The sequence below is a fragment of the Sycon ciliatum genome, chromosome 3, assembly GCF_964019385.1.
Source record: "Sycon ciliatum chromosome 3, ocSycCili1.1, whole genome shotgun sequence".
Lineage (NCBI taxonomy): Eukaryota > Metazoa > Porifera > Calcarea > Leucosolenida > Sycettidae > Sycon > Sycon ciliatum.
Window position 1 is genome coordinate 28,897,701 of NC_088645.1, and position 27,550 is coordinate 28,925,250.

General features: G+C 47.3%; 1 protein-coding gene across 1 annotated transcript in view; it reads right to left on the reverse strand.

The window, feature by feature from the left end:
• Positions 1-25,970, reverse strand: part of LOC135812977 (neurogenic locus notch homolog protein 1-like) — a 73,237-nt gene extending 47,267 nt beyond the window's left edge. The window contains exons 1-2 of the mRNA XM_065326196.1: positions 25,730-25,970; positions 3,458-3,811 (exon numbers count right to left, since the gene is read on the reverse strand). Coding sequence (XP_065182268.1) covers positions 3,458-3,811; positions 25,730-25,970 — 595 coding nt within the window. The remainder of the gene's footprint in view (positions 1-3,457; positions 3,812-25,729) is intronic.
• Positions 25,971-27,550: the final 1,580 nt, after the last annotated feature.

Sequence of the window (27,550 nt, forward strand, 5' to 3'; positions counted from 1 at the left end):
GTCAACTACAATAATCAAGCCACATATCTGCAATGTCACGACGGTGCTGGCAAAAGTCCTGCTGCATGGCGGCGGACAAAGCCCGCTGCCGTACAGCCAAATACATGGCTAAAAAACGTGATTTTTTGGACTTGGACCAAAATTCTGCACACTTTCGCGTGTTTCCATGATACGACAAGCTGCACACGGTCTGTCCAGATTCAAATACAGTGCTGCCAAAAAATGACAGTGTGCAACAAAAAGATCTTTCCTTGCAAGGGCACATTTTCGGCCATAACTCTTGAACGGCTGGTCAGATCGAGACAAACTTTTCAGAGATTGTGCAGCTAATCATGGTCTTTCAACTGATGTAGCACTCGATGTCAATTTACAAATTCGATTTTTCAGGGATTTTATGACTAGGCTGCCCCCTTAAAGCCTAGTTCACATTCGACGCAGCGCCGACGGTACGGGACGTACGGGCTTGTTGGGAGGGCTGGGGTGAGCTGTAAAATCCTGTACGGTTCGTGCGACACGGCACGAAGCAGTCGTTGCAACGTTCAAAGTCGAACGGTGCGAGCCATAAGGCCCGGTCCGTGACGGGGTGACTTTCGGACCTAATTTCTCGTTTTTCGAGACTTCTTTTCAATTATTTCTCCTTGAAAGAAACGGAATCAAGTTCACAATACCAGATTTTAATGAAGACCAAAAATTAGCCGTGAAAGTTGTGGCATTCAAATAATATCCCCAGGAAATGATAGAATAGTTCGTCTGTCACGCTTCTGAACTATCCCTAAATGCAATAAGTGACATGAGATCTTATGTTGCTAAAATTCAACTCAAGTCATGCTAGCCATTCTGTGAGTTATCATGGGAAGCGCAGTGTTCGAAATGCTAAAAATTTCCAAGTACGAATTGGGAGTAGTCGGCGCACGACGAAATCTCCTGTTCACACTCGAATTGAAGCCGTTCTGTACGCTTGCGTCCCCGTGTACGCCCGTCTACGGTATGAAAAGTTGGATCGATCCAACTCTTCCCATCGCTTCCCGATCTGTACGGTAGTACGGTTGCGTTCTCGTTCCTGGTGTTCACATTGGACGCCGTCAGACCGTCCCGTCGCTTCCCGTCGATCCTTATGTCACGTCCCATCGCGTCCCGTCGAATATGAACTAGGCTTAAATCTGGTTTTTGAAAAGTCCACAAAGGACGAAACAGTTCCGTACGCAGATTGAGTATATGGGCCTCAACCAGCGAAAACAGTCCCTAGGGTCAAACCTTTCTAAATTCCTTTTTGGTTAGAAATTTGTTGAAACACATGTACTGAAGTACCTCAGCCAAGAAAAAGATCAATTTTCCGATTCCGAACGGGTGTATACACTAATGTACTAGATGCACTCCAAATTGGTGCAATGTATGTAGACGATTTTTTTTACGAGAAAGCACGAACCTCGAGAACAGTAGGCACATGGGGAGAGGAGGGGGAGTACATTTATATAGAGGAAGGAAAACGAAAAGATGATACATGTGATAGAGTAAAACAATTAAAAAATAAAAATAAAAAGGGGGGGAGCCAGGGTGCAAGTGGAGAGGGTGTGCAGGAAGTGTTCAGAGGGCATCTGTCCCTGAATGCCAGTCTCGGCTGCGGAGAAAATAAAAAATTAAAAAATAGAAAAGGGAGGAGCCAGGGTGCAAGCGGAGAGGGGGTCCAGGGAGTGTTCAGAGGGCATCTGTGACTGAGTGCCAGCCTGGGCTGCGGAGAGACTTGTAGGCACCTTCCTTGAATGCCTGCACTTCTGTGTGGGAAGGTTGCGTAGCAGGGCAGATGAGAGACGATTCCAGTCTTGGATCGATGTATGTGTGCACTGAAAATTCAGCATTCTAAAAGTGGGTGAGCAGCTTGAATACCTTTGAAATAGTGCAGTAAGCAGCTAGAATAACACAGAATAGCTGCACAGTGCGGAGACATTATGGACATATTCGCAGCAGCATCCTGCGGGGAGCCGTTCCGCAGTCTTATCTTCTATTTCTTCCTTCCTCCACAGCTGAAGGTCCGACGTCGCTGCCGTCCCTAGCCCCAAACTCAGAATTTATCTCAGATGACGACTCCTCATCTTCTGACTCATTGGCCACCTTGAGCCGCATCGGAGCACGGGATGACGACTGCGATTCCGCCTTGCTGTCGACATCGACTTCGGAAGAAAAGAACGTCTCATTCTCTCTCTGAACTTCAGTTCTACTTCAGCATCCACTCCCCACCAGGCTCGAGATAGCTGTAGACAATGCCTGACACAGCCATCATGATAAGATCAAGAAACACTTGAATCGCCACTCGACACACCACTTCAACTTCAAAAAATAACTTCAAGCAATTGCGCAAGGAGTTCAAGAAGTGAAGAACTCGTCGCGCTGTTTGCAGCGTGATCAAAAAACACCGTTGAAAGTCACAAATGGACTTTTTCTCGAAAAAATTACGAAACCGTTTTCGCTGATTGCGGCTCATATCATCAAGAGTACATATCCGCCCAGAGTGTGCAACGCCGATCCAGCTCTGGATAGGGTCTTGGCCGAGCAGAATCGGATCTTCTGATGCAATGCGTACACTCCACACCAGCGCAAGGCCGGTCTCGAGGCAGGGCACCATTGTTTTTGATCCGTGAGTACCCGCGACTCCCCGGGTTCCCCTCAGATGTGTACGGTATTATGACGCAAAGATCCGATTACGCTCGACCAAGACCCTATGCAGAGCTGGATCAGGCGTTGCACACTCTGGGGGTTATGTACTCTTGATATCATACATGCGTGTGCGTCTGTGCGTATGTGTGTATGTGTGCACAAGTGTGTGCTTACGGGTGTGCATGTGCGCTTGTGCGTGTGTGTTCATGCGTGCGAGTATGCATGTGTTTGCATGTGTGCGTGTGCATGTGTGTGTGTGCGTGCGTGCATGTGTGTTTGTGTGTGCGTGTGTGCACGTGCGCATGCACAGGTATACATGCATGTGTGTGTGTGTGTGTGTGTGTGTGTGTGTGTGTGTGTGTGTGTGTGTGTGTGTGTGTGTGTGTGTGTGTGTGTGTGTGTGCGCGTGTGTGAGCGTGTGAGCACAAGTATGCATGTGTGTGTGTGCGTGCACGCGCCCGGGCACATATGTGAGTGTGTTTGCATGTTTCCCGCCATGTTTCACTCATGTAATAGTAAGACTAACAACGTGATACCCCCGATGGCCCCGATGGCTTATACCTAAATATGAGCCAATCGTTACCGCTTGAAAAGGGATTGATTTGCCTGATGGTCCCCTGAGCATCAAACTTGAGTTGCAATAACACCTCGCTCTACTTTACTAGCACCTACTAATATTATGCAAGAAAGGGAAGAGGTTGCCATGATGTCATCATCATCTTGGGTAGATGCACAATACTGAGAATACCTATGTCAAGTGTCTCGTCATTATAACTAACAATACACACAGTCATTGTGTACATACCTACAACATTGAGTTGATATGTCTGTGCTGACACTCCTAAATCTGTAATACACCTGTACTGTCCAGTGTAGGTTGGGTCCAGAGTGTCATGTGATGATGTGGACCAGAATAGTTTAGGTGTGTCGAGAAAAGATCCAACAGCAAATGCTCCCAGATCAGCTACAGTTGTACTGGTATCAGTATTAGTCAGTCGTAAATACTGACCACTACCACCAGCATCCCGTCCTGTAGCCCGACATTGTGGTAAATAACCTAGTCCAACCTGTGCTGTACTTGATCCATTCAGGTAGTTGACTGTGTGTGATACAGGGGCAGGACCAATTGACGGAGGTTGCAATTTCACAAGAACCTGACCTGTACACATAAACACAGCAGATCAATTCAACGCCACACAAAATACATCATGACTGATGTAACACAATTACCCACAATAGTGAACTCCAAAAAAGGTGTACTGCTGGTCAACGAAACGCGGAATTGGCTATCGGTATAGACTAATTATATTTCTTGGAGCTAAGGACCAATTATACAGGTGTACGCATGACATACGCTTTCCGATGATTTCTTGTCCTGTTGAAGTACATGTACTTGACAAGAAATTCGCCAAGTTCTTGCAACACAGCGAAACCTATTCCTCCATGGATGCCGTTGTAGTGGCAAAAGCCCACCAGACAATGTCGACCAATGATTGCTTTTAATATAGAGCTTGCTGATTATCTTCAGCTATGAGAGCCCACAAACGTCAAGCCCAGGAATGTAATCATAACTGTAGCACTTGTGCATGACCTTTATTCATACCTCTGCATGAACTCTGCATCATCTGTTCACAACTTCCGCCTATGGCCTATGCGCACCATGCTTGCATGCCCTCTGTGTGTCCGTTGGTCCACTTCCTGGTACACATGCTTCCCCGTGCCTGAATACTCTGTCCCAGGATGTTTGATTGGTTGAATACGCATTCCCGATAGATTACCTGGGCCATTGGGAACACCCCAGGGCCAATCGAACGCATGTGGAAGTTTCTTGCCAAAAGGTTGATTGGCAAAAAATCCGTGGGATCCCAATCCGGATTTGACCAGTCGAAAGGGTGATAAATTGACTGTCACTGATAATGCAGTGGATCCGGTTGATCTAGACGTACTCGCGGCTTTCCCGTCACGACCCAAGGATTTCAAAAGTGCCTCATCTGATATCCACACTGGGAGATCAGTGACATGTAAATTAGGGGTGAAACGAGTATCTATTTTGACCAATCGATCACTCGTTCATAATATTCGATCGAGTATCCGATTATTTCGAGTATTTTATCAAAATTCAAAAGCACTAGATTTGCGAGTTCTCGACCAATTCGAAAGAAATTATCTGTGAACATAGAACAAAAGTCGCCAATGTCTTGTACAGAGTACTCGAGTGTAAAGTAACGATTTTCATCAGTACTTATAATCTCAGAACGTTACTTGCCGTGGTGATCGCATCGTCCAAGTCTTAAAATACTGACTCAAACCATGCATAACGCATGCATACCAGTGGACCAGCGGTACAACAAAAGGTTTTGAAAAATACAGTGCCAATACTAAAAAAAAAAAAAAAAAAACGATCGAGTGCAAAATTTCGAATACTCGCTCGTTTGAAATTTTCGAACGAATACTCGAATATTCGAACTAATCGTTTCACCCCTAATGTAAATGCAATGTAGGATGTAAAACATGTGTCACGTTCACAAGTTAACCATGCACCATGATGCCTTCACTAACGGGTTTCTCTGCACTCTCTATAGACAAAAAAGTCATGATACATGAACGGTTTCCACTTAGCTTGAATGTCTGCATAGCCGAGATCCTCTGGGGTGTCCGCATTATCGACGGTTTGGGCACCAGAAAAAAAAGGAAAATTTACAAAAACTAGGGATTCACTAGCCAGAAGAAGCCACTTCAAAACCATAATGTCGCGTATAAACCAAGGTGTTTATGGCCGCATAAGCCGGTGTTCAAACCATAAGCTCAGTGCGTAATCCCATATTTGGGAGACGTGATGTAATCGCGTGCCGTGGCAAAGTGCCGAGTTGTGGGCAAAGTCAGCATGCAATATCGTCTTCTGGATGGTGTCATTTATAACAATTTATTAATCTTGATATTCTTGAGCAAGCTGTCTTCTCAGCGTGTGTTTTGTGCAATTACCAGTCCACATTGGTTGCTACCTGATAATATGGTCTCGATGTCAATACAATTTTGTTGTTGTTGTTGACTTTTATTTTACTTCACCAATTGCACAGGCATGATTGCCTTCTTACCGGCCTATAGGTCCGGTTCTCACAGAAAGATGAAGAAAATTGTATGAGGAAATGTATAGAGATAAAGACATGCAAGCGGTATGATTATTATTATTATAGAAATGTTTGTTATGACATTGTGTGTATGCTGACACTCAATTTGTGTGCATTTTTTAAATTGTGATAACAAATAAAATGTAGTGGAAGCATTTCATGAGAATATATGTGTGAACATTGGCAGACTTTGTTGGATGGGGACAATTTTTAGCAGTCCAGGGAACATGAAGTACTGTGAGGGGTGTTGGACCGTTGGCATAGAGTATACAAGTTAAGTACGGCAATATCAGATAGGGAATTTCACACCTTCATTCATAAATGGCCCTGTCCTGTTTAACAATGTACATAATTATGTAAATAAGCGAACATTTTATTATTATCACAGATAACGGTGGTGTTCCCAGAAACTTTATTATTTAGGTGCAGCTTAGCACTGTGCACATTATTCTTTCTATTTGCTGTGTTGAGAGCGTTGTGATTACTCTGTTCTTTCTTGTTTTGGCACCACCCCACACCCTATTATTTGATCATTATTGTATTTAGTCACCTACGGTGTTCTAAGCTGCCATTCCTTTTACTAGTGCTACCTGTTGGCACATCCTATAAACCAGTCCCTTTAATACGCCTCCAGTACTCAGACGCCTACTAATCGTGTTCAGTACTCCACGAGTACAGTGTATTAATTTTTTGATTGAATGGAAAAACAATCACTTTGAAAGAAGATTGTGAGTTCTCGAAGAGTGCTAGGGTGAAGTAACTAGGAAAAGAAAGTTCCAAAGAAGTCCAGTGTTGAAATTAAGAACATCACATTAGAGCAGCACGAACAGCCGGAAGGTAAGGCCATCATTTTTTATATCTGTGTTTCGCGTCAGTTCAGCTTCCAGAATCATATGCGAGAGGTGGAAAGAAATAAAAAGTGGCAAAATGATAAAAAGGGATCATCAGAGGTGTATAGCACTGTACATACTACATAGCCTATTGACTATTGTCAACAGCTTGGGCATGCAGAACATTCGAAAGAAAAATCGTACATCGAAGCACAAAATCTGGGTTATCAGCGAGTGTAAATATTCGCTTTGGACAGAGGAGGCGACCGTTGGTGCCCATGCTTCGCTGGATTATTGTACTTGGCCTTCAGCAGCGGTGCAAAGAACTCCAAAACGACGCATCCTCTTAGCTTGAGGCGATCGATGCGGTCTGGTATAAGCTCAAAGAACTCTGCTCGCAGATGCCGAACAAACGATTACCAACGCTGGCCTCGAGGCCAATTCTGAATCCCAGCTTCGCCGTATGCAACCAGTCCACACTGATGACTCGCACGATCGTACACTCGCTGTGCATGTTCGATAATTTTAATTTTTGTCCGAAAAAATCAAAACGTATGCGTGCGGACGACGAGAAACATAGATATAAAAAATGATGGCCTAATGCGAGAAATATAATTTCTCCAGTCGGGGCAGAAACTCCTTCACAAGGGAATGATCAGCAGCGACAGTTTCCACAAACAGACCATCTGGAAACCATATGACAAAGTCGGCAGCCTCCACCCCGCAAACATACATCTGCGTTTGAACTTGGTAGTAGTAGGTGTGCGTTCGCTTGAGGACCAAATTGCCATCAACATCCGTCAAGCATGAAGTCTGCCGTCCAGCAAACTCACGAAGCGACATACCATTCCGCATGGTGAAAGGACACTTGATCTCCACCACACACTGCAGTTTGCCATTGACCATGACGAGACTATCAAGCGAAGCACTAAGCCATGGTTTGGTTGGATGGATGAAAAAGCTACAGAATTCGACGACAACAGGAACATCCGAAGTCTGTGCACGTGTGATGTAGGCTTTGACAGCATCACGTTCGTGTGCTAAGCCATACTTCATAGCTGCTGTAGGATGCTGCGGTGGAGCCAATTTCCTGTTGATGATGGTGGAGAAATCATCACTTCGTCAGCTTGCAATGCTCTTAACAAGTGTTGCAGTCACTCGTAGTCGCCGCTCATTGTACCAGGAGAGGTTAGTTGACTGTCCCTTCGTCTCCCTTGCAATTTCAGCTGCAAGGGCACTGGACACAGCAACACTGTGTTCATCAGCAGGCGATTCCGGATCAATAGCGGCCATAGACACAGGCGCCTCACAAGAAGACTCTGGTACACCCATCGGGCGCTCAATGTCTGACTCACTGCTGCTGCCCTCGTCACATTCCGAGTCATCTGAGCTTGGGACAAGAGAAGGTTCAAGTAGCTTTAGCCAACATGAGCTGCCATATCTCTTGATCCTTCCCGATTTGTCCTCTGCCAGAGCCTTCTCCTCAGCGCGCTCCAAGTCATTACGCAGCCTGGCAACTGCCTCAGGGTTGACAAATCGGCGGTTTGTAGGCCTGGGGTCATAAAACGTGATGCTTTTTTTCTTTTCTCCAAGATCTCTGCGTGAATACGTATAGAATAAACACCGATGTCGTAGTGTTTATGGGAATATAAACACTGATACAAAAACCAAGGCGTAAGAGAGAAAATGTTTAAGTCCCTTGAAAGTTGAAAAGTTACAACCTCTAAGTGGGTAATATAGCAACGTATATACCCCAAGTAAAGTATTCACCAGTTATAGATCACAGGAATTAGTGGGGGTTAATATGAGCTGGGTAAAAGTGTCCTTCTTCAGGTGGACTTCCGTTACTCTGCTGGCCTTGACGCGTGCTGCTCGGGGATGATTCCATTGTATAAGTTTCTCAGTACAAGTTATGGCTGCCTCTTCACGCGAGCCAAGCCTTACAATGTCCTTCAATGCATATAATAGGCCCGCAATGTGGTTACAGGAACCAGCTAACCCAGCAGGGAATGTGCAGTAGGCAGTGAGAACCGTAGGGACATGTGACACAACGCCAGCAGTGCAGCATATCCGAACATTGTATTTCCTGTCCTTACGGAAAGAGGGCAGGACGACGCAGCGTACAAAACAGAATTGTGGAAAGACAGGCAGTGAATTGAACTGGATCTTCTGGATGTGGCCTCACTTGCATATTTATGTGCTTTGACATCGTAGATTTCTACCCCTCAGTCTCCCAAGACCTCCTCCAGAGATCCGTCGAATTCGCCCACCGCTACATGGACATCTCCCAGGAGAAGGGTGACATAATATTGCACGCCAAGCGATCACTGCTTTTTGGCTTGGAGAGGCACTGGGTGAAGAGACAAAATGAGCACTTAGACGTGACAATGGGGTGCTATGATGGGGCTGAGGTGTGTGAGCTTGTTGGAGCCTTCGCCCCCGCCATGATAGCGGACGTGTTCAACGGCAGAGACGTCGGGTTGTATCGCGACGACGGCCTGGCTGTGTTCAGGAATGCATCAGGACATGAAGCCGACCGAATAAGAAAGGAGATGACCAATATATTCCAGAACTTCGGACTGAAGATAACGATACAGACAAATCTGAAGAGTCGACTTTCTGGACGTGACATTGGACCTGACCACCGGAAAGTACTGCCCTAACCGGAAACCGAACGACAAGCCGATGTACATCAACTGCCAGTCAAATCATCCACCTACAATCATACAGAACCTACCTGCATCGATCAGCAGAAGACTAACAGATATTTCCAATGATGAAGACGTCTTCAGAGATGCGACTCCGATCTACAGTGACACGCTGAGGAAGAGTGGATACCGGGAGAACGTACAGTATTTTGACGAGCGTAAAACGGACGAGACAAAAATGAAGAAGAAAAGGAATCGCCCCCGGAACATCATATGGTTCAACCCACCATTTAGCAAGAATGTCGCCACCGACGTCGGACCTCGCTTCCTCCAGCTAGTGGCCAAACACTTCTCCAAAGGCTCAAGCCTCAACAAAATCTTCAACCGGAACTCTGTAAAGGTTAGCTACAGTTGCATGCAGAATATGGCCACTATCATCAAACAACACAATAACACGATTCTACGACCCAAGACAGTGGCGGGTTTAGGGGGGGGGGGGGGGGGCGGCGCGGGGCGCGTGCCCCCCCCCCCCCCCCCCCCTCAAAAGCGGTTGCACGGTACGGTGCTCGAGCTGCAGAAACACGGTGACCTGACTGTGTACTGTTGTACAGTGTGATCCCTGCTGGGACGCGCTCGACGCGTCTTCAACGGTACAAACATCGAAGAAAAGTCTTCGATCGAGTCAACGAAAACACGATTCGAATGCCGAGGGCTCAGGCGATCATCCTCGTTCGAATCGTGTTTTGGTTGACTTGAAGGCTTTTCTTCGATGTCTCAGGGACATCCCAAAAGGCCAAGCTCTAGCCAGCAGAGCCTGGAATTTTTGTTAAAGGTTCCTGTGGCGGCGCAACTCCGGCTGCTGCTCCAACAGGAAACAGTGGGAGTGATGAAGTCGCTGTTATTCCAGTTGAACTTTCGGAGCGGACTGACAGTCACACTCCGCCAGACGTGGAAGAACCTGTTGTCAGCGAGCAGCCAGAACATGAAGAACAGCGCACAGTGACAAGTACCGCTGCCTATGTAAAGGATGCTTTGAGAGCGGTGAGAAATTGTTGGACTCGCATAAATAATTGCAGTTGATTCGCTCCCATAACGGCAAATTTGAAGTTTACAATGTACATTGTTCCTGCGTGTACAGAAATACTGCTCGTGGCGTGTGAGATTTACGGCCGGCGTGTTTCAAATCTTTATTCTCACGATAGCCAGTGGCCAATAAGAGATAATAGGGTAAGAAAGGAGAAAGAGTGAGGAAGGATTGGGTGGGCAGGTGTTTGAATTCTTTATTCTCACGATGGCACCATCGCCAATAAGAGATAAATTGATGAGAAGGTGAGATTGTGGGTTAAACAGTTGGAAAGTGATTTACATCACTTTGAACTTTACAAGTATGGGAGAGGGTGAGCGCTGCAGGAGCAGATTGAGTTAATCAGCAGTGAGCAGATTTCTTGTTTGAAAGCAGGTCGGGAGGAGACGTCACGAATGCTAGCAGGGAGGGCATTGTAGTATTCTAGGGACTTGTACAGTGGGGAGTCTTTACAGCGATCGGTTCTGGAGGGTGGGAGGTGCCAAGTGCGTGCGTGTCGAAGGCTGTACTGGGCCGTAACTTGAGCGGGGGTGTTGAGCAAGCGTATGTGTTGTGGGGCATATTGGTATTTTATGGAGTGAGCAAGAAGGGTGAGCTTCACTTTGCGGCGAGAGAACATTGTCGGCCATTTGAGCCGATGGAGCAGTGTTGAATGATCCAGAGGAGTGTAAAGGGGGAGACGGAGGCAGATTCTGGCCGCCTTGCGCTGGATTCACTCAAGACGGTCAAGGGCTGCGATTGAGAGCGAGGTGACAGCAATGCATGCATATTCAATTATAGGCAGGATATACGTTTTGTAAATGAGAGAGAGTGATTTAGTGTGTAGAGTTGATTTGAGCCTAAAGAGAATATTAAAAGATTTTACGGCTTTCTTCAGCACAAAGTCAAGGTGGGCTGACCATCTTAGGTCGTGCTGAAAGATGATGCTGAGGTGACGATGTTGTGTTACTGTTTCTAATAGGGTTTGGCCAAGTTTTATTTCGGGTAGTCGTGGTGGTGGTCGGTTAGCATGGTAGAACGGGAGGATGACGGTTTTAGTTTTATTGACTAGCAGGTGCCAGCGCTCTAGCCATTCTGCTGCGGCATCGACGCTTCTTTGTAGCGCAGCCTCACACTCAATGTAGCTGCCTGCAATGGCAATTAGTGCGGTGTCGTCCGCGAACTGGCTACACGAGGTTGTAGCATTTTCACAGGCAGTGGGCAGGTCAATGGTGTACGCCAGGAACAGAAGTGGTCCCAGGACCGAGCCCTGGGGCACTCCTGCTGGTATTGGTATGAAGGCGGATGTTGTGCCTTCAACCTGCACCCGCTGTCTGCGTCCCGTCAAGTAGGCTTCGAGCCAATTGTGAGCCTTGCCGTCGACACCATAGTGGCTCAGCTTTTTCAGCAAGCCTTGATGCCATACACGATCAAAGGCTTTACTGAGATCGAAGAAACACGTTACAACATGCTTCCCCGCATCCCTAGCTGTGGATATCTGGTGGACGATCCGTGCGAGTTGCAGTTCGATCCCGTCTTGTTTCCTGAAGCCGGACTGGTTGGAGGGTAAGTGCGGTGCTATGTGATTGTACAGACGAGAGTGGACTATTTGTTCTTGTGTTTTTGATATTATACTGAGCAGGGAGATGGGTCGGTAGTTGGTAGGATGGGAGGGGTTGCTCGACTTGGGGATGGGTGTAATAGTTGCGTCTTTCCAATCCTGTGGTATTTCTCCGGTTCCGAAGGACAGATTGTAGAGACTAGTGAGAGATGGGGAGATTTCCTTTGCAGTTTCTTTCAGGAGCCGAGTTGGGATGTTGTCAAAGCCTGGGCTCTTGCCAGTGTCTAGACTGCATAGAAGCTTCTCGACCTCTTCCACTGTTGCTGCGATTGTATTTAGAGTATGACTGATGTCAGGGGTAGTGTTGATGTCTGGTGTAGTACAGGTGGTCTTGTCGATGGACTGTTGGCTTTGGGAGATAAAGAACTTGTTGAGAGCTGTTGCCTTCTCCATAGCCGTGGCTGCAGTGGAGTTGGCTGTCGATAGTGTGGGAATTGTTTGCTTAGGCGGTTTTTTCAGGTGCTTCAGTAGACGGTGGAGGTTTGTACCCGTTGACGTTGTTTGCTGGACAAAGTCGGACTTAGCCTGTCGCAAAAGAGCGGTTACCCGGTTACGCTGGGCTGTGTACAGTTTCCAATCTGAGTCTAGTTGGGTCGCCTTGTAGGTGCGGAACTGTTTGTGCTTTGTTTTGATCTGGCTGAGGAGATCCTTCGTCATCCAGGGACGAGTGGGCGTAGATTTTTGCGGGACTTGCTTCTGGTCACTTGGCAGTGGTGCACGGCTAGTTTCAGTATCTGGTCTCTCCAGAAGTTCCAGAATGAGGTTACTGGCTGAGGGTCAGTGGGATGTGGATCGTACTGCAGATTGCAGGTAGAAAGAGCTTCACGCAGGGACGCAATGCGTTCCTCGCTCCACAACCAGTATGTCCTGGAGGTGCTTTGCTGTGTAGTACTGCTCTCATTTTTATTATTATTTGTATTATTGTTTCTGTGGGTGGTGTGCTGCTGGGGTCGTATGTTGCCTTGTATGACAACATGATCAGAGGCACCCATAGGGAGCAGGCTTGTGATGGTGATGTTATGGCGGCTGAGGCTAGAGATGGCCAGGTCCAGGCACGATGTAGGTGTGTGTTGGCGTAGGTGGGTGGCAAAGGAGAAGTGTTGTGTGAGGCCACGAGTCTCGCACAGTCAATGCAGGTCCTCACCTAAGGCATCGGTGGTGTCGCTGGGGTGCCACAAGCAGTTATTGTCGTTGAAGTTGCCAAGGAGAAGTATCTCATCCTGGGGTCTTTCAACTAGCTTTATGGCTCTCTCCAGTTCCATCACGAACTCTGCGGGGTCGGACCGCGGGGGACGGTAGATGGTCCCCACCACAAGGGAGGCTTGGCCGATTGTTATTCTAATCCAAATACATTCCGCTTGAGTCATGGGAATGGTAATTGTCTCGTGTTGGCAGCTGTGTGGTATGTATGTGGCGACTCCTCCACCAAAGGTGTCCCGGTCCGCTCTTATGAGTTTGTAGCCGTTGATGGTGTACATCCCGTCGCTGTCCGATGGATCCGCCCAGGTTTCCTGGATGGCGATTATTGACGGTTGTTGCAACTTTGCCACGTGGCTAAGCTCGTCCATCTTGTTGAACAGACACCTGACGTTCGAGCTGATGAAATTCGCGACTTCCATTATTTTTTATTTATTTTTGTAATTTGTTTCGTTTTTTTGGTATTTCCGCAATTGAAAGTATTGTTCTCACTGATATTGTGTGGAGGACAGCGCTAGGATTGAGTATCGTGTGACACAAGTGGGCTGAAGCGTGAGCCCTGTGCCGGGGCAAGGGGTTGGCTTTGGCCAGGGTCGATGTTGTTGCTCTCTTTTTGTTTTTTGGAATTTTTGAAATCAGGTGAGGATTCCGCATTGGGACTGGGTCTCCTGCGTCGTTCGGAGGTAATCCAGGGGTTTGCTGGCTGGTTAGACATGTCTGTGTTAGTCACCAGTGAGGAGAGGAGGTCTTCAGCACGCGCCGAATCTGGGTGACTACACTTTGTTGTCGGAGTAGTTGTGTCGGTGTGCGGTGAGTTGGATGTTGTCGTACTTGTATTTGTGCTGCCTGGCGGCGTTCCGGGGTGCACGGTCGTGCTGGTTGCCGACATGGGCGATGCGATGTCGTGTTCGTACGACTCGTACTGGTTGTTGACTGGGTCGTTTGGGTGCGAGCTCGAGAGCACGTCTGCTTTCGGCGTGGTGTTGGCATCATCGGAGGCCGTTTGGGATACGCCGCTGGCGTGGGTCAAACTCGGGGACACTTTTGGTGGCGAATCGGTACGGTGAGACTCCGCTTCAGCTCCGCTGTTCATGTTCCGCTCTGTAGCTGTGCTGCCAGTGCTGCTGCCTTCTCTGCCGGCATGCGTGGAGGTGTGTGCACTGCGACGGTTTTGGCAGGTACGCGCGATGTGACCTAGCTGGCCACATAGCCTGCACGTGCCTACCTGGCCGTCGTAGATGATGCGGAGCTCGTGAGAACCTTCCGTCGTACGCAGGTACGACGGGATCGAACTGCCTGGTTTGAGTTCAAACGTGGCGAATCGCACACCAGTTGCTGTTTGGGTGCCGTTTGAAAGTTTGATTTTGCCGTGTCGTATCTCACCGATAAGCTTTTCGTACGGTGAGAGCGCAGCTTTTAGGACACCGTCTGAGATCCAGATCGGAGCATCGTGGATGTGTATCTGTGTTGTTGGTGCGGAAACGAAGCGTGGTGAAACCCGTTCGCCCTTGCAATCGAAGCCATTGAGCACCAACAATTTGGCTTTTTCATATGACTCAACGGTAAGTCTACATTGACCCCTGCTTGTTGTCTGCATCGAAATGATGCTTTATGTAGGCCCCCACGCTTACCTGGGCTTGCGAGGGGAATACAACAGTGTTCTTCTTCAGTGTCGAAGACGAGAGCTGTCGCCAGGGCTCCGTATCAGCTCCGTTTCCGGCCATGACGCCTGGCGGTTGTAGTGAATCAGCACTCTAGGTGATCTAGTTTGCTACCTGTGCATCCACAGCCATACGGGCTGGGAGCGGACTATTATGCTAAAAAAACTACGGAGCTCCAAAAACTGCTTCCGCTCTCCAGCTGTTGTTGTTGTTGTTTTTACTCTAGGTGATCTAGTTTGCTACCTGTGCATCCACAGCCATACGGGCTGGGAGCGGACTATTATGCTAAAAAAACTACGGAGCTCCAAAAACTGCTTCCGCTCTCCAGCTGTTGTTGTTGTTGTTGTTGTTGTTGTTGTTGTTTATTTTACTTCACCAAATGAAGAGGCAGAGATGCCTTGTCACCTGCCCATAGGACAGGTTCTCACAGAATGATGAAGGGATGATATGCAAGGGAAAACAAGAAATGATAATAATATAAGACAGAAAGGACCAAAAGTAGAAAAGGAAAAATTTATATGAAGCCAATTTCATTCAGTAAGAAATATAAAGACAATAATTTCATGGTGTCAAAGAATAGAAAGACAATCTCATGGAGTCAGGAACATGTGGTTGATTTTATAGACATGCATGCACAAATGATTGATAGATGAGAAGGTTGGAATTTATGGCAGATATTAAATAAAAGTTTAACGAGGATATTCACAAAGTAAGTATATCAATGGCAGAAAGAGCTTTTCGGAAGGGACCAGGGACACGTATCACTCTAAAATCAGAGGGGAGAGCGTTCCAGAGAATGCTTCCCCGAAACATCATGGTCGATCGTCCCGCAGGCCCACGAAGAAAGGGAACTTGAAGCAAGTTCGACACTTGTCCCCGCGTGGCGCGCTGATCCTCCGGAACAGTCTCTGGGGCCGTTCGGGTGAATAACTGGTGGAGAAGGGGGCTACAGGAGGAGCTTCTTGACATCGGTTTTCAAAATGGCTGACCTGGGACAGTAGCATGATGTCATCTACCCCCACCCCATCCCGCCTTGAGCCAAATCCTGGACACGCCACTGCAAGAAACAAGAGGTGACAACAATACCAGGACTTGTAACTGTCGGGCGAAAGACTCATGTCCACTGGATGGAGCGTGTCTAACGGAGAGCATCGTGTATAAAGCAAGAGTACCGCAGGTATGGAGAAGAAGGAGTATACTGGATTAACAGCAACAATATTCAAACAACGCTACTATAACCACCAATCCTCATTCCGCCACAGACAACACGAGAAGGACACCCGCCTATCGCAGTATGTCTGGACCAAAAAGGATGAAGGGAAGGCATGCAGCATTCAATGGGCGGTACACCGCAGAGCAGCTGCCTACAGCAACAAAAGCAAAAGGTGCAACCTGTGCCCGGCAGAAAAATTGGCAATCACGCAAGAACCCAAGCACCACTCTCTCAACAAAAGGAGTGAGCTTGTGTCGAAGTGTCGCCATGAGAATAGGTACTACCTTCGGAACTTTAAACCATCAACAGCCATCACCTAATTAAGTAAGAGACAACAGGCTCCAGTGGTTGTCACCTTTCACCACTGCTGTCATTCACACTTTTACTTTTGGATTTGCCTCATGATGCAGTCATTCACGCTTTGCACTGCCGCCATTCACAACTTTTAGATTTGCGCCATGCTGCAGCTATTTACACTTTGCTTTGTGAGTATATAAACCAACACTGATCCAGATTTCTCATTACAGGTCGTCCCCCGTTAATACGAGTCCGGTTAGTACATAAACCCCGTTAGTACATAGGAAATCTCAAGTCCCAGACGAAACGTGGTCACTTCCATACAAATCGTGTCGGTTAGTACATAATTCGTTAGTACATAAACCCCGTTAGTACATAACATTTCTCCGTACCCGCATGCCACCTACCTCAATAGTACATAATTTGTTGGTCTTTTGCCCTTCCAGTGGAGGCACATCGTGTTCTAGTTTCTACTTGTGGACGCAATTAGCTCAGAAATCAGAGAGCACATCACAAACCGACAAAGCTCTTTTTTCCGAGTGACTGTACAGGCGCGGCTGGGCATGTATCATGTCACTAACTGTAGAATCTTCGCTGACTGTGTCCGTTATAACATAATTTTTATGTTATATCGAGGGAATCAAGAATATCTCGCTCCCTAGTCATGGTAGCAAGAAACACTCAGAAAACTTGAGAAAAGTGAAAAATTCTGGTACACAAGCAAGTTATGTACACTTTCGTTTAGTACATAAACCCCGTTAATACATAACATTTGTCAAGTCCCAGAGATTATGTATTAACGAGGGACGACCTGTACTGTTTTCTGATGATCGCTTAGTGCGTGAAACTCGGAGTAAAAACACTTTCTCTGACCTCCTATTGTTTGAACCAGCTCTACCACTCGGTATTGAGCACTCTCTTGGACAGCCTGGAACCTCTTTATTTTAATGCCTACGTTCAGTTGTCCTCTGGGTGCAGCCATGCCGCCGGCTGTGAGCTCTTCACTGGAGGCACACAACAGAAGGGTGATCGCTGAAGCCATTCTCTGTGCACTCTTTACAGTCCAAACATGCTATCACTTGGCCATCATACAAGCTTATCTACTGTACTGTTCAAAAGTAGAGAAAATGGTGGAGCGGTATTTACTGCAGAAACAGGATCTAGATAGGAGACCATATTTTCGGGCCCAAAATTCAACAGAACAGCACGTGTGGACTGCATTTCCATGCACGCAGAGAGTTCTCGTGTAAACACCCGAAAACGCTGCAGCGTTCTCGTGTAAACTCCCGAAAACGAAATCAGCTTTGCTGGATCGATAAAGCAAAAATGGTCCAGCGTTGTCGTGTAAACGCACCCTAACGAGAGAGCTTGGAAGCTCAGGGCCCCACGCTATGCTTTTTTGCCTTGATGACCTAACCAAAAAAAGCATAGGGATGTTATAAATTCTTTAAAAAATTCCTTTTTTTCAAACATAACCTGGGACTCGAACCCGCACTATCGCGCGCCCTGCATGCATCCCCCGATACACTTCGCATACATACTAATTCTTCCAAGTTGCTTCACGTTATGATCTTGCATTTGAAAGCCCTATTTGAATATGCATTGTGGCCAGCCGTCTTTGATGGTACAGTACGGTATGGTACGGGATAGGTATGGGACAGGTACGATCGAGGGTAATACGACACCGTCTACCGCCTTGATGACGGCAAAAAAAGCATAGGGATGTTATAAATTTTTCAATTCTCCTATTTCTTTTTCAGGCATATCCTGGGATTCGAACCCGCACTATCTCCCTACATGCATTCCCCCATGCACTGTGCATTCATACCCATTCTTCCAAGTTGCTTCACGTTATGATCTTGCGTTTGAAAGCCCTATTTGAATATTGCGGCCAGCTGTATGTGGCAAGCTGTGTTTGATGGTACGGTACGGGACAGATACGGGATAACGCCAGGCGTGACACAAACACACAAACAAACACACAAATACCTAATTAAAGCTGTGTGGACCCTGGCTAGCTACGGGAATAAAGACATTCTAGTGTAACTTCTGCTGGTGTTAGGCTTCCGCTATCATCACCTCCGGCTATGGGCGCCAAAAGGTCCAAAAGGTGTGTGTGTGTGTGTGTGTGTGTGTGTGTGTGTGTGTGTGTGTCTGTGTGTGTGTGTGTGTGTGTGTGTGCGTGCGTGCGTGTGTGTGTGTGTGTGTGTGTGTGTGTGTGCGCGTGTGAACAGCCAGTGCATGCCGGAGTATGTGGTGTGATGTGTGTGCGGGAAAAACAAAAACAAGGGATTCACTGGCCAGAAACAGCCATTTCATAGCTGTGTGGTGTAGACCAGGCTGAATAGTGGCGGTCAATTCTTCAGCCTTGCAAGCTGGTGCAATCCCAGCACAAGCTGCTATGGCTTCTGCTGTAGCATCGCTATTATCAGCTCCAGCGACGGGTGTCCAATGGTCCAATGGTGTGTGTGTATGTATGTGTGTGTATGCGTGTATGTGTGTGTGTACGCGTGTGTGTGCGTACTAGTATCCCCGAGTGATTAAGGTGGCTCACGCCTATTTCAAAAAAATTAACGATTGCTCTGAAAATTTGGTGGGTGGTTGCTCTTAGGTAGTGTATGCAAATGGCGAGTTAAAAAAACAGGGTTTCAATGCTAACTTTTGAGATATAGGCGATGACAATTTCACTAAATTGTCAAATTTGTACAGGATTTGTGATGTATAGCGGACGGGTATTTCATAAAGAACCTGATTTACAATCTTCCTCATGTTTTGGTTATTGAATGGACTAAATGTGTACATGCCAATGAGAAAATAAAAAACATATGCTTCAATGCTCAATTTCGCCATATAGGCGCAGAATGCCTTTTTGATAAGTTTGCTTTGGTGCATGTACATGCACACCTACATATCCCATGTACATGTCCATATACATCTACTCTTCTCTACTAGACCACCCAACCCTGCAATACACATTGACATATGTGTACACACACATACATACACACACACACGCACACACACACACACACACACACACGCGCGCACACATCTACCCTTCTCTACTAGCCCACCCAACCCTGCAATACACATTGACACACGTGTACACACACATACCATACACATACTACACACATACCATACACACACACACACACGTGCACACACACACACACACGTGCACACATACACAAGCATGCGTGCAAACACACACACACACACACACCTGTCCTGTCGAGCCACTACCACTAGGGTCACGTGGGGCCCCGGAGGGGCAGCAGAGAGAGAGAGAAAGAGCACGCCACCCGATGGCGCTCCAGACACACACCATTGGACCATTGGACGCTCATCGCCGGAGGTGATGATAGCAATGCTACAGCAGAAGCCATAGCAGCTTGTCCTGGGATTGCACCATTCAACAGCTTGCAAGGCTGAAGAATTGGCCGCCACTATTCAGACACACACACACACACACACACACACACACACACACACAACTACTACTACTACTACTACTACTACTACTGCCACTGTAGCATGGTTGCCCACGGGCCACACCATTCCGAAAGAAGCCAGAGTCATTGTCAGGAGCAGAAACGGAGATGACGACTCAGGTCACTCTGTCAACGGAACTGACGGCTGCAGCGAGAACAGCGGACACCATTATGACGCTCTGTCAGACTTGGTTGCTCGATGGCCACGGTCGCACGTGTGACGTCTGAAACCAGGCGCTGACTTGCATTGCCGATTGCATGTCAAACACAAGAGAGAAGCTTGGGAGCTGAGCGGAATAGATGATGCCGGCGCGGACACTTTCGATGGTTCCAGGGGCAAACAATGATGCACACGCAAGCCACCACGACAGTGAAACTGTAACTCGTATACTCTCAGCACTCAAAGCACAATCATACTTGTTGTTACGTAAGTAGTTATCATTCGTTCATTGTCTCACAAGGAGAAGAAGAAGACAAGGCAGTGCGAGTATGCGCACTGCTATCCATGCATTCCTACAGTGTACTATTTATGTGTACACAAATTACGTGTCATAAAGTAGCCATGCTACACTATCCTCCTCCTACCAAAAATTCACGCCCTCGTGAATAGAGAAAGAAAACAGAAACATAAAAAATAAAAACTCAGGACATAGCAAAATTAGTAAACCAAGCAGGCAGTCCAGGATTGCGAGCGAGATGGGCTCTGACGACAGCGGACAACAAGTAGGGTCATGGTCGAGGGCTTGCAGAGTAAGCACCGTGAGGCATCAGACGCGAACCGAATGTTCCTTCTGATCCAACTGCATTAGCCGAGAACAAACGCATGGTACGACTAGTGCCAGAAACCTTCGGGAGGGCGAACAAATTTTCCACTCACCGCATTGTACCTGGGTAAACTGACCACTGAGAGGTCGACATTCACAGCTTTGGCAGCAGCCAACTCAGTTGCGGAGAGACCAGCAAGTACAGAAGTGGCGACATCCACAGACGCAGTTGTGGCAGAGGAACTAGCTTGCTCTGGCTGATTTGCGGGAGTCTCGAGATGGGAGGGTTGCACCTCCGGCAACAAGGAACGCAACAGACCATCTGCATTCAAGTAGTACTGCCGACCCGGTCGGTGAACAGTAGTGAAGGTGTACTCAGCGAGTTGCTCCACCCATCGAGCTTTTCGACCGCGTGGTTCCTTCACGGACATCAGTGCGGTGAGGACAGTGTTATATGTGCGGGCAATAAAATGCCGACCAAGCAAATAGTGCCGGAACTGATTCGCGAAATGGACAAGGGCAAGCGTTTCCCGGTCTGAGGCATCATAATTCCTCTCTGCCTTCGTCAAGACCCGGCTGCCGAACGCAATGGGGCGTTCCTCGCCATCTTGCATTTGGCTGAGGACAGCTCCAATGGCCACCTTGCTTGCGTCAGTGTCCAAAATAAAGCCACCAGACGAAACAGAAAAGTCGGCATACGCCAACACGGGGACTGTGGTCAGTGACCGCTTCATAGACGTCAACGCCGCATCACAACTCTTAGTCCATGTAAAGCTGGCACCCTTGCCTGCTAATACATTCAGTGGAGCGGAGCGCTGAGCAAAACCACGAATGAAGCGGCGGTAAAACCCGGCGTACTCCAGAAACACCTGTACACCTCGTACAGACTGGGGTACGGCCCACTTCACAATAGCCTCAACCCTGGTGGGATCCGGAGCCAAACCTTCAGCCGAAACTTCATGGCCAAGGAAGAGCACCTTCCGTTGGAAAAAAGAACATTTTTCCAAGTTTACCTTTAGTCCAGCAGCACGAACCCGGCCAAATACAGACTGCAGGATCTGGAGCTGTCCAGTGAAGGTAGAGCTGGCATTCAATACACTGTTGAAAAACACTTGACAGAATGGTTGGTTAGGCACACTACATAAACCATGAAGCACCGCTTCCATTACACGGTGGAACGTCGCTGGACCATTTCTACAGCCAGACATAACCAAGAAATCACACAAACCCAACGGTGTCGTAACGGCAGTCTTTGCCGTATCGTCCTCATGCTTAGGAACCTGCCAATATCCTGACGCTAAATCCAGGCAAGTGAACCATGAACAGCCAGAGAGTGAGTCCAATATGGCGTCAACACGTGGTATAGGATACGCATCTGGCTCCGCAATGCTGTTCAACTTGCGGTAGTCGATACATAACCGGAGAGATCCGTCCTTCATAGGAACAAGAACTATGGGCGCCCAGGGTCTAATGGACTCGGTGAGTATACCACGGGACAACAGACCATCCAGCAAAGCTTGCAAAGCGCGCGTAGGCTGCTTAACTGGCTGTATATCACCAGTACTACTACTATGTGGCAAAACATCACAAGGACCAAAATCACCCTCCTGCAAGAGAAACAAGTCATGATTCTCACGGAGAAGCTCTGTAAGTCTGTTCTTTTCAGGTACTGCCAGATGATTCCGAGACTCAACATACGTACGGACTATCTCGGCACGTTCAGGGGATAGCACAAACGGTTGCATATCCGCAACAGATGAATCAGCAGGATCATCATCCTCTCCAATCAAGTTATCGGGTACAAGAGATAATTCTGCAATATCAACATCTGTAGCAATTTGTACTGGGTAGTCAGAGTGATTCTCCAACACAACTACCGCACCGGACCTGCCAGGTCCAACCGTAACCACACTGGGGGTCACAGACACATCTGGAAACTTTAACAAGAATGAGTCCAGTGGAACAGCAACACAATCCACAGTGACAGATGCCTCTTGCACTGACTTGCACGGGCCCAGCACGACATGGCCGGCAGGCAGAGTTAATTTACTACAAACAGTGACACGGGAATAGTACGTGCCCGGGTCTTCCTCAGAATTACTATCATTACTCCAAGAGTCAGATAGCGGTTCAGCGTCCGCCGCAACAACCGGACGGGGCTCTGATGGACCAACACTAGTAGCTTTCACGCCTAGCAGGACTGACAGATCATTAAAAGTTAGTGTGCCTTGAGCAATGTTCAATAATGCTCCATGGTCAAACAAGAAATCAGATCCCAATATCATATCACGGCGGATATCAGGAGACACTACAAATGTATGCAAGAATGAACGCTCTCCAATGCAGCATACAATATCCACAGCACCCAGAACCTGGAGTCCCTCACCATTAGCCGCACACAAACGGGGAGCAGCTTGCAAGGGCACATCACCATACGTGGACAAAAATGTTTGCTCATGCAACATAGAAACACAGGAACCAGAGTCAATTAACGCCGTTACACACTTGCCTTGAACATGGAGATCTAGCGTAGGGACTTACGACACAGCCTCGATACGTACTGCATCTGATGGCTCCTCGTGAACGACTGGGAGTTGTCCCACACCACCAGTCGTACTCAGTTTCCCGAGCGCCAAGGGTTGTGTGGGCAATCTAGAGCAAAATGGCCAGGTTGTCCACAACAACAACAAATCGGTGGTTCCACCTGACCACCACGACCATACGAATGTCCACGACCACTGTTACTACTATGAGGCTGATCAAATTCGAAACTTGCTCCTACAGGAACCTGTGTGCGTGGAGCAACAATTTCCAAACAGCTCAGTCTCTTTTCGAGGTCGGTCAACCTGCGATCAAGTTTCTCGAGCGCCTGAGCTAGTTGATCACGCACTCCGGTGTCATTAGACTGGTGCAACTCTGATGCACTGGCATGTTCGTCAGACGGTATCTTGAACGGACGAGGTCGAGGGGACCTGGTCTTCTTTTTGCCTTTGGACTTGCCCATCTCGATATCTCACTAGCAATGGCCCAAGCTACAAACATTTGTAGTTCAAAAAACCTTTTGAAAAATGTTACAAAAAATTGACCTACACAAAACATTCTGGTTACGTCACACGGACGTACACGACAAGTGCACAGGACATGACGTCAACAGTGTACTTGCTAAGTATGCACGCACACTCACGTGCGCAAAATATTTTTGTGAAAATGTAGCCCTTTCTACACCAAACAAAACTGTTACTCATGCACGTACAGCGAACGATCAGTCAAGGAGTAAAGAATGGAAAACGAGACGAAGGCTAGAATGATCAATACTAGTAAATTAGAACTTAGTCTGTGGGCTGGTCTCCCGAGTAGCTGGAACTGGTCTCAGACTCTCTGGAACTTGTCGACTCTGCAACTTGTCTCTCCTGCGGAGGCGTCTTCCCAGCCGTGGACAAAACCGACGACTATTTTTCCGCTGCCACCATTGTAACTCGTATACTCTCAGCACTCAAAGCACAATCATACTTGTTGTTACGTAAGTAGTTATCATTCGTTCATTGTCTCACAAGGAGAAGAAGAAGACAAGGCAGTGCGAGTATGCGCACTGCTATCCATGCATTCCTACGGTGTACTATTTATGTGTACACAAATTACGTGTCATAAAGTAGCCATGCTACAAAACCACCTTCTGCATGTACCACACTGCACAGCACGACGCTGATCCTGGATGGGGAGACTTCGCTCTGCGCCACATGTGTGCCTTGTTTGTCACCTGGCTGGCGAAACGACCGATGGCAGATAAGACAGTACCGTCCACCCGCCATGCAGAACTATCCTGAGCAACCCCATACCAGGCCAGACACACACACACACACACACGCACATTCACAAACGTGCGCGTAAACAGTGACTAAACACACACGCGCACATACACAAGGCCCACACATGATCGCACGCCTGCAGACCATCGCTCCAATGAAGATAAGATTACTACTTCTTTGCGTAAATATGTTTGAGATAGAGTGTCACTCTTAGATGTGACTGATGCCATCAACCAATGTCAAGGGAAAAATTCACGGTTCGCGTCAGACTCGGCTAGAGGCCGAGTTTTCCGCATCCGTAGGAACACCGTCATCCTTCAAGGATCAAGGCACAGATGCAAGGAAAGAATGTGTTCAATCTTCTTCTGCACACGTAGAAATAGGTTTTGGCATTTTCGATGATTTAGAATGCATGATTGCTGTCAGCCAGTGTTGCTTTCAAATGCTTATTCTCGTCAGGAGTGATGTGAAACACATACTGGTAAATATCAATCTCTAAAAAATGCATCCTAAATAAAACGCTCGAGCACTGAGTGAATAAATTGAAGGAATTTCTCAACAAAAACTCAGTGTACCGCTGTGATCAAGCCGTGGCAATAACTATAGTAGAGTTCTTGGTGGACAGCGATTACCATAAAGAAATGATGAGATACTACAGTAGTACCCTCTACTGACACAATGCAACCACGTTGTCCAGTACATGTTCGAATCAAAAATACTTTCGTTCGTTCGTGACCATTTCAATCTATATGCAAGGGCGACCTCCACAATCCACTGGCTTCAGAGTCGATTGATCATTATAGAACGGCCATTCTTGACAAAATAGTCAGACAAATTTTGTGAAGGATGGCGTTCTACTGTGGAAGGGACTCGCCAAGTCACTTGAACCAATTCAACGAAAATACAAAATACTCAGGTTTTACACATTCACGTACCCGTCTGTGCCGTCCCCCATTCCTTCCAAGACATCCACATAGACTCCAACGCCTTTATTCTACTCTTTTTCCGAAGCCGACCATGGGCATGGGCAGTGCCTGCTGGAAGGGACATTCCAACACTTCTCTGACAGGTAACAATTTCCACAAGTAAAAAATGCACCTAACAAAAAGTAGCCAAGTGAAGGAGTGAAAAAAAGAAGAAAAAAGCTCACACTCTATACTCGAGTACGAGAGTTTCGTACTCAGGCCATATGCTCGAGCTGGACCCTTCGAAACTGGAGTGCGCTACCAGCTCGCTACGCCAACTCCGCATGCACTTTTCTCGAACGTAGGATGCGCAAGAACCTGCGCAGAAGACGAGTTTAGAAATAGGCGCGAGCCACCTTAAATATCTGGTAATGGTCATGTGGTACGTACCTCCAGAACATACAGGAAGAGGTGTCCATGCTCCATTTGCCTGGCATGTTATTGAGTTAATGCTATCCTTACTAGTATAGCCGGTACGACATGACACACCAAGTACAGTTCCAATGTCTGAGGAATATGCACCAGTGTATTGATATCCACGATAGGTTCCCAGCGGTAAACAGGTAGCTGAAAAGATACAGGAGTATACATTTGTCAAATTGTTATAAAGGAGAAACTGAAACAAACCCATCGGAAGTCCATAAACTGAACAAGGTTCTGAACAATTGGAAGCCGCATTAACTAAGCACAAATCTGACAGGGAGTCCTCAGGTATCCCCTGGACTCACACTTAGCTAAAGCACATCTCCAAGTATGCAAAGAGAAGCTGAGAGATTGTTTTTTGGGAGATCCGCTCTAGCTGAGTGTCGCTTGTCGTGGAATTCCTTGTCTTTCCTATTAGCTGTAGCACTTTCTAGCTGCTCCTGATCTGGTTTAATCATTGGTTCATCATCAGAGATTAAATTTGCGTTACTTATGTGAGCCAAAGGATTAATTGCAATTACATCCTGGTATCCAATTGCAATAAATCCTAAGGCTACTACTTCCTCCGTTAACAAAAACTTCGTGATGGATTTTGAGGGGCTGGTTTGCGCACAAACTGCCGTGAAATGAGTCGCAATCACTTTCTTGGTCTTCCCTGGCGGGCCATGAAAGAGGTACGATTCAAGGAAAGCGACCTTTCACAACAAGCCGAGCGGAATCGATGGTTGCGCTGTGGAAACATAGGTGATGACAGTTATGGCGAGCGAAACTGAAATACCACTTCTCCGAGGGGATATTGCGTTGCTAAGTCTCTCTACTACTCTAGCACTGAGTAATTTGGATAGTGATAAAGAGTGATCAAACGGAGCAGCGAGTCCACACAATGAGCGAGTGAACAAGGAGCTGCTCCGATCGCACGGCTCAATGAAAATAATTCTGAACTCAAGTTCTTGTTCAACCTGCGCAAAGCCCAGATTCGAATGCTGATGACCATGTATTCTTTCAGAAGTCTGCAGTCCGATGCAAGTCTCGTGGCTAAAGAAAGTCGACTGGACTTGCTAGCCGCTGCCGTTCAGTGCTGGCAGGGGTATCCATCAGAGAATATTGAATCGGTTTGGCTGTGCCTTTACTCCTCGTTTCGCGGAGTTCTGGAGAGCGAAGATGAAACCAGGGAGTCGTAAAATATTTTTACGACTCCCTGGTGGAAACGAGGAATCGCCATCGCGGCGGATCACGCAGCTTGAAAGCCAACTTACTTCAACGACCGTGACATCAAGGTCAGCGGAGTGTGATCAAAGAAGCCGAGCCAAGGCTGAAACGAGCTGAACAACGATTCGAGAGAGATGACGACTCGCGTGCAGCAGATGACGACAGCGACGCAGGGTCAAAAATGAGTCAAGCGAAAGCGACGCAAACTGAACTCTCTGCTCATTCCGCCAACAGTTTCTCTTGTAAAGACGCTGTACATAAGCTGAATCACCTTCGTCCAGTGATTTGCAGTCGATACAAACTGTTCTTGACCTGTTCTAAGCGTTTTCATATCCATCAAAATCCATCACGAAGTTTTTGTTAACGGAGGAAGTACATTTAGTAGTCAGATGGTGAGCCGAGGGAAATATTAAATTGAAACAAGGAAAATGATCAGGCACAAGTACCTACCTTGTGAACACTTGACTCTTCAAAACCTGGTTTAGTTGGTGGACTCTAACGCATAAATTGCGCCCCGCCGTTTTCCTTACTACTACAGCCAGGCTTCACTCACCCGGTCCTCTTTTATCCGGATCCCTC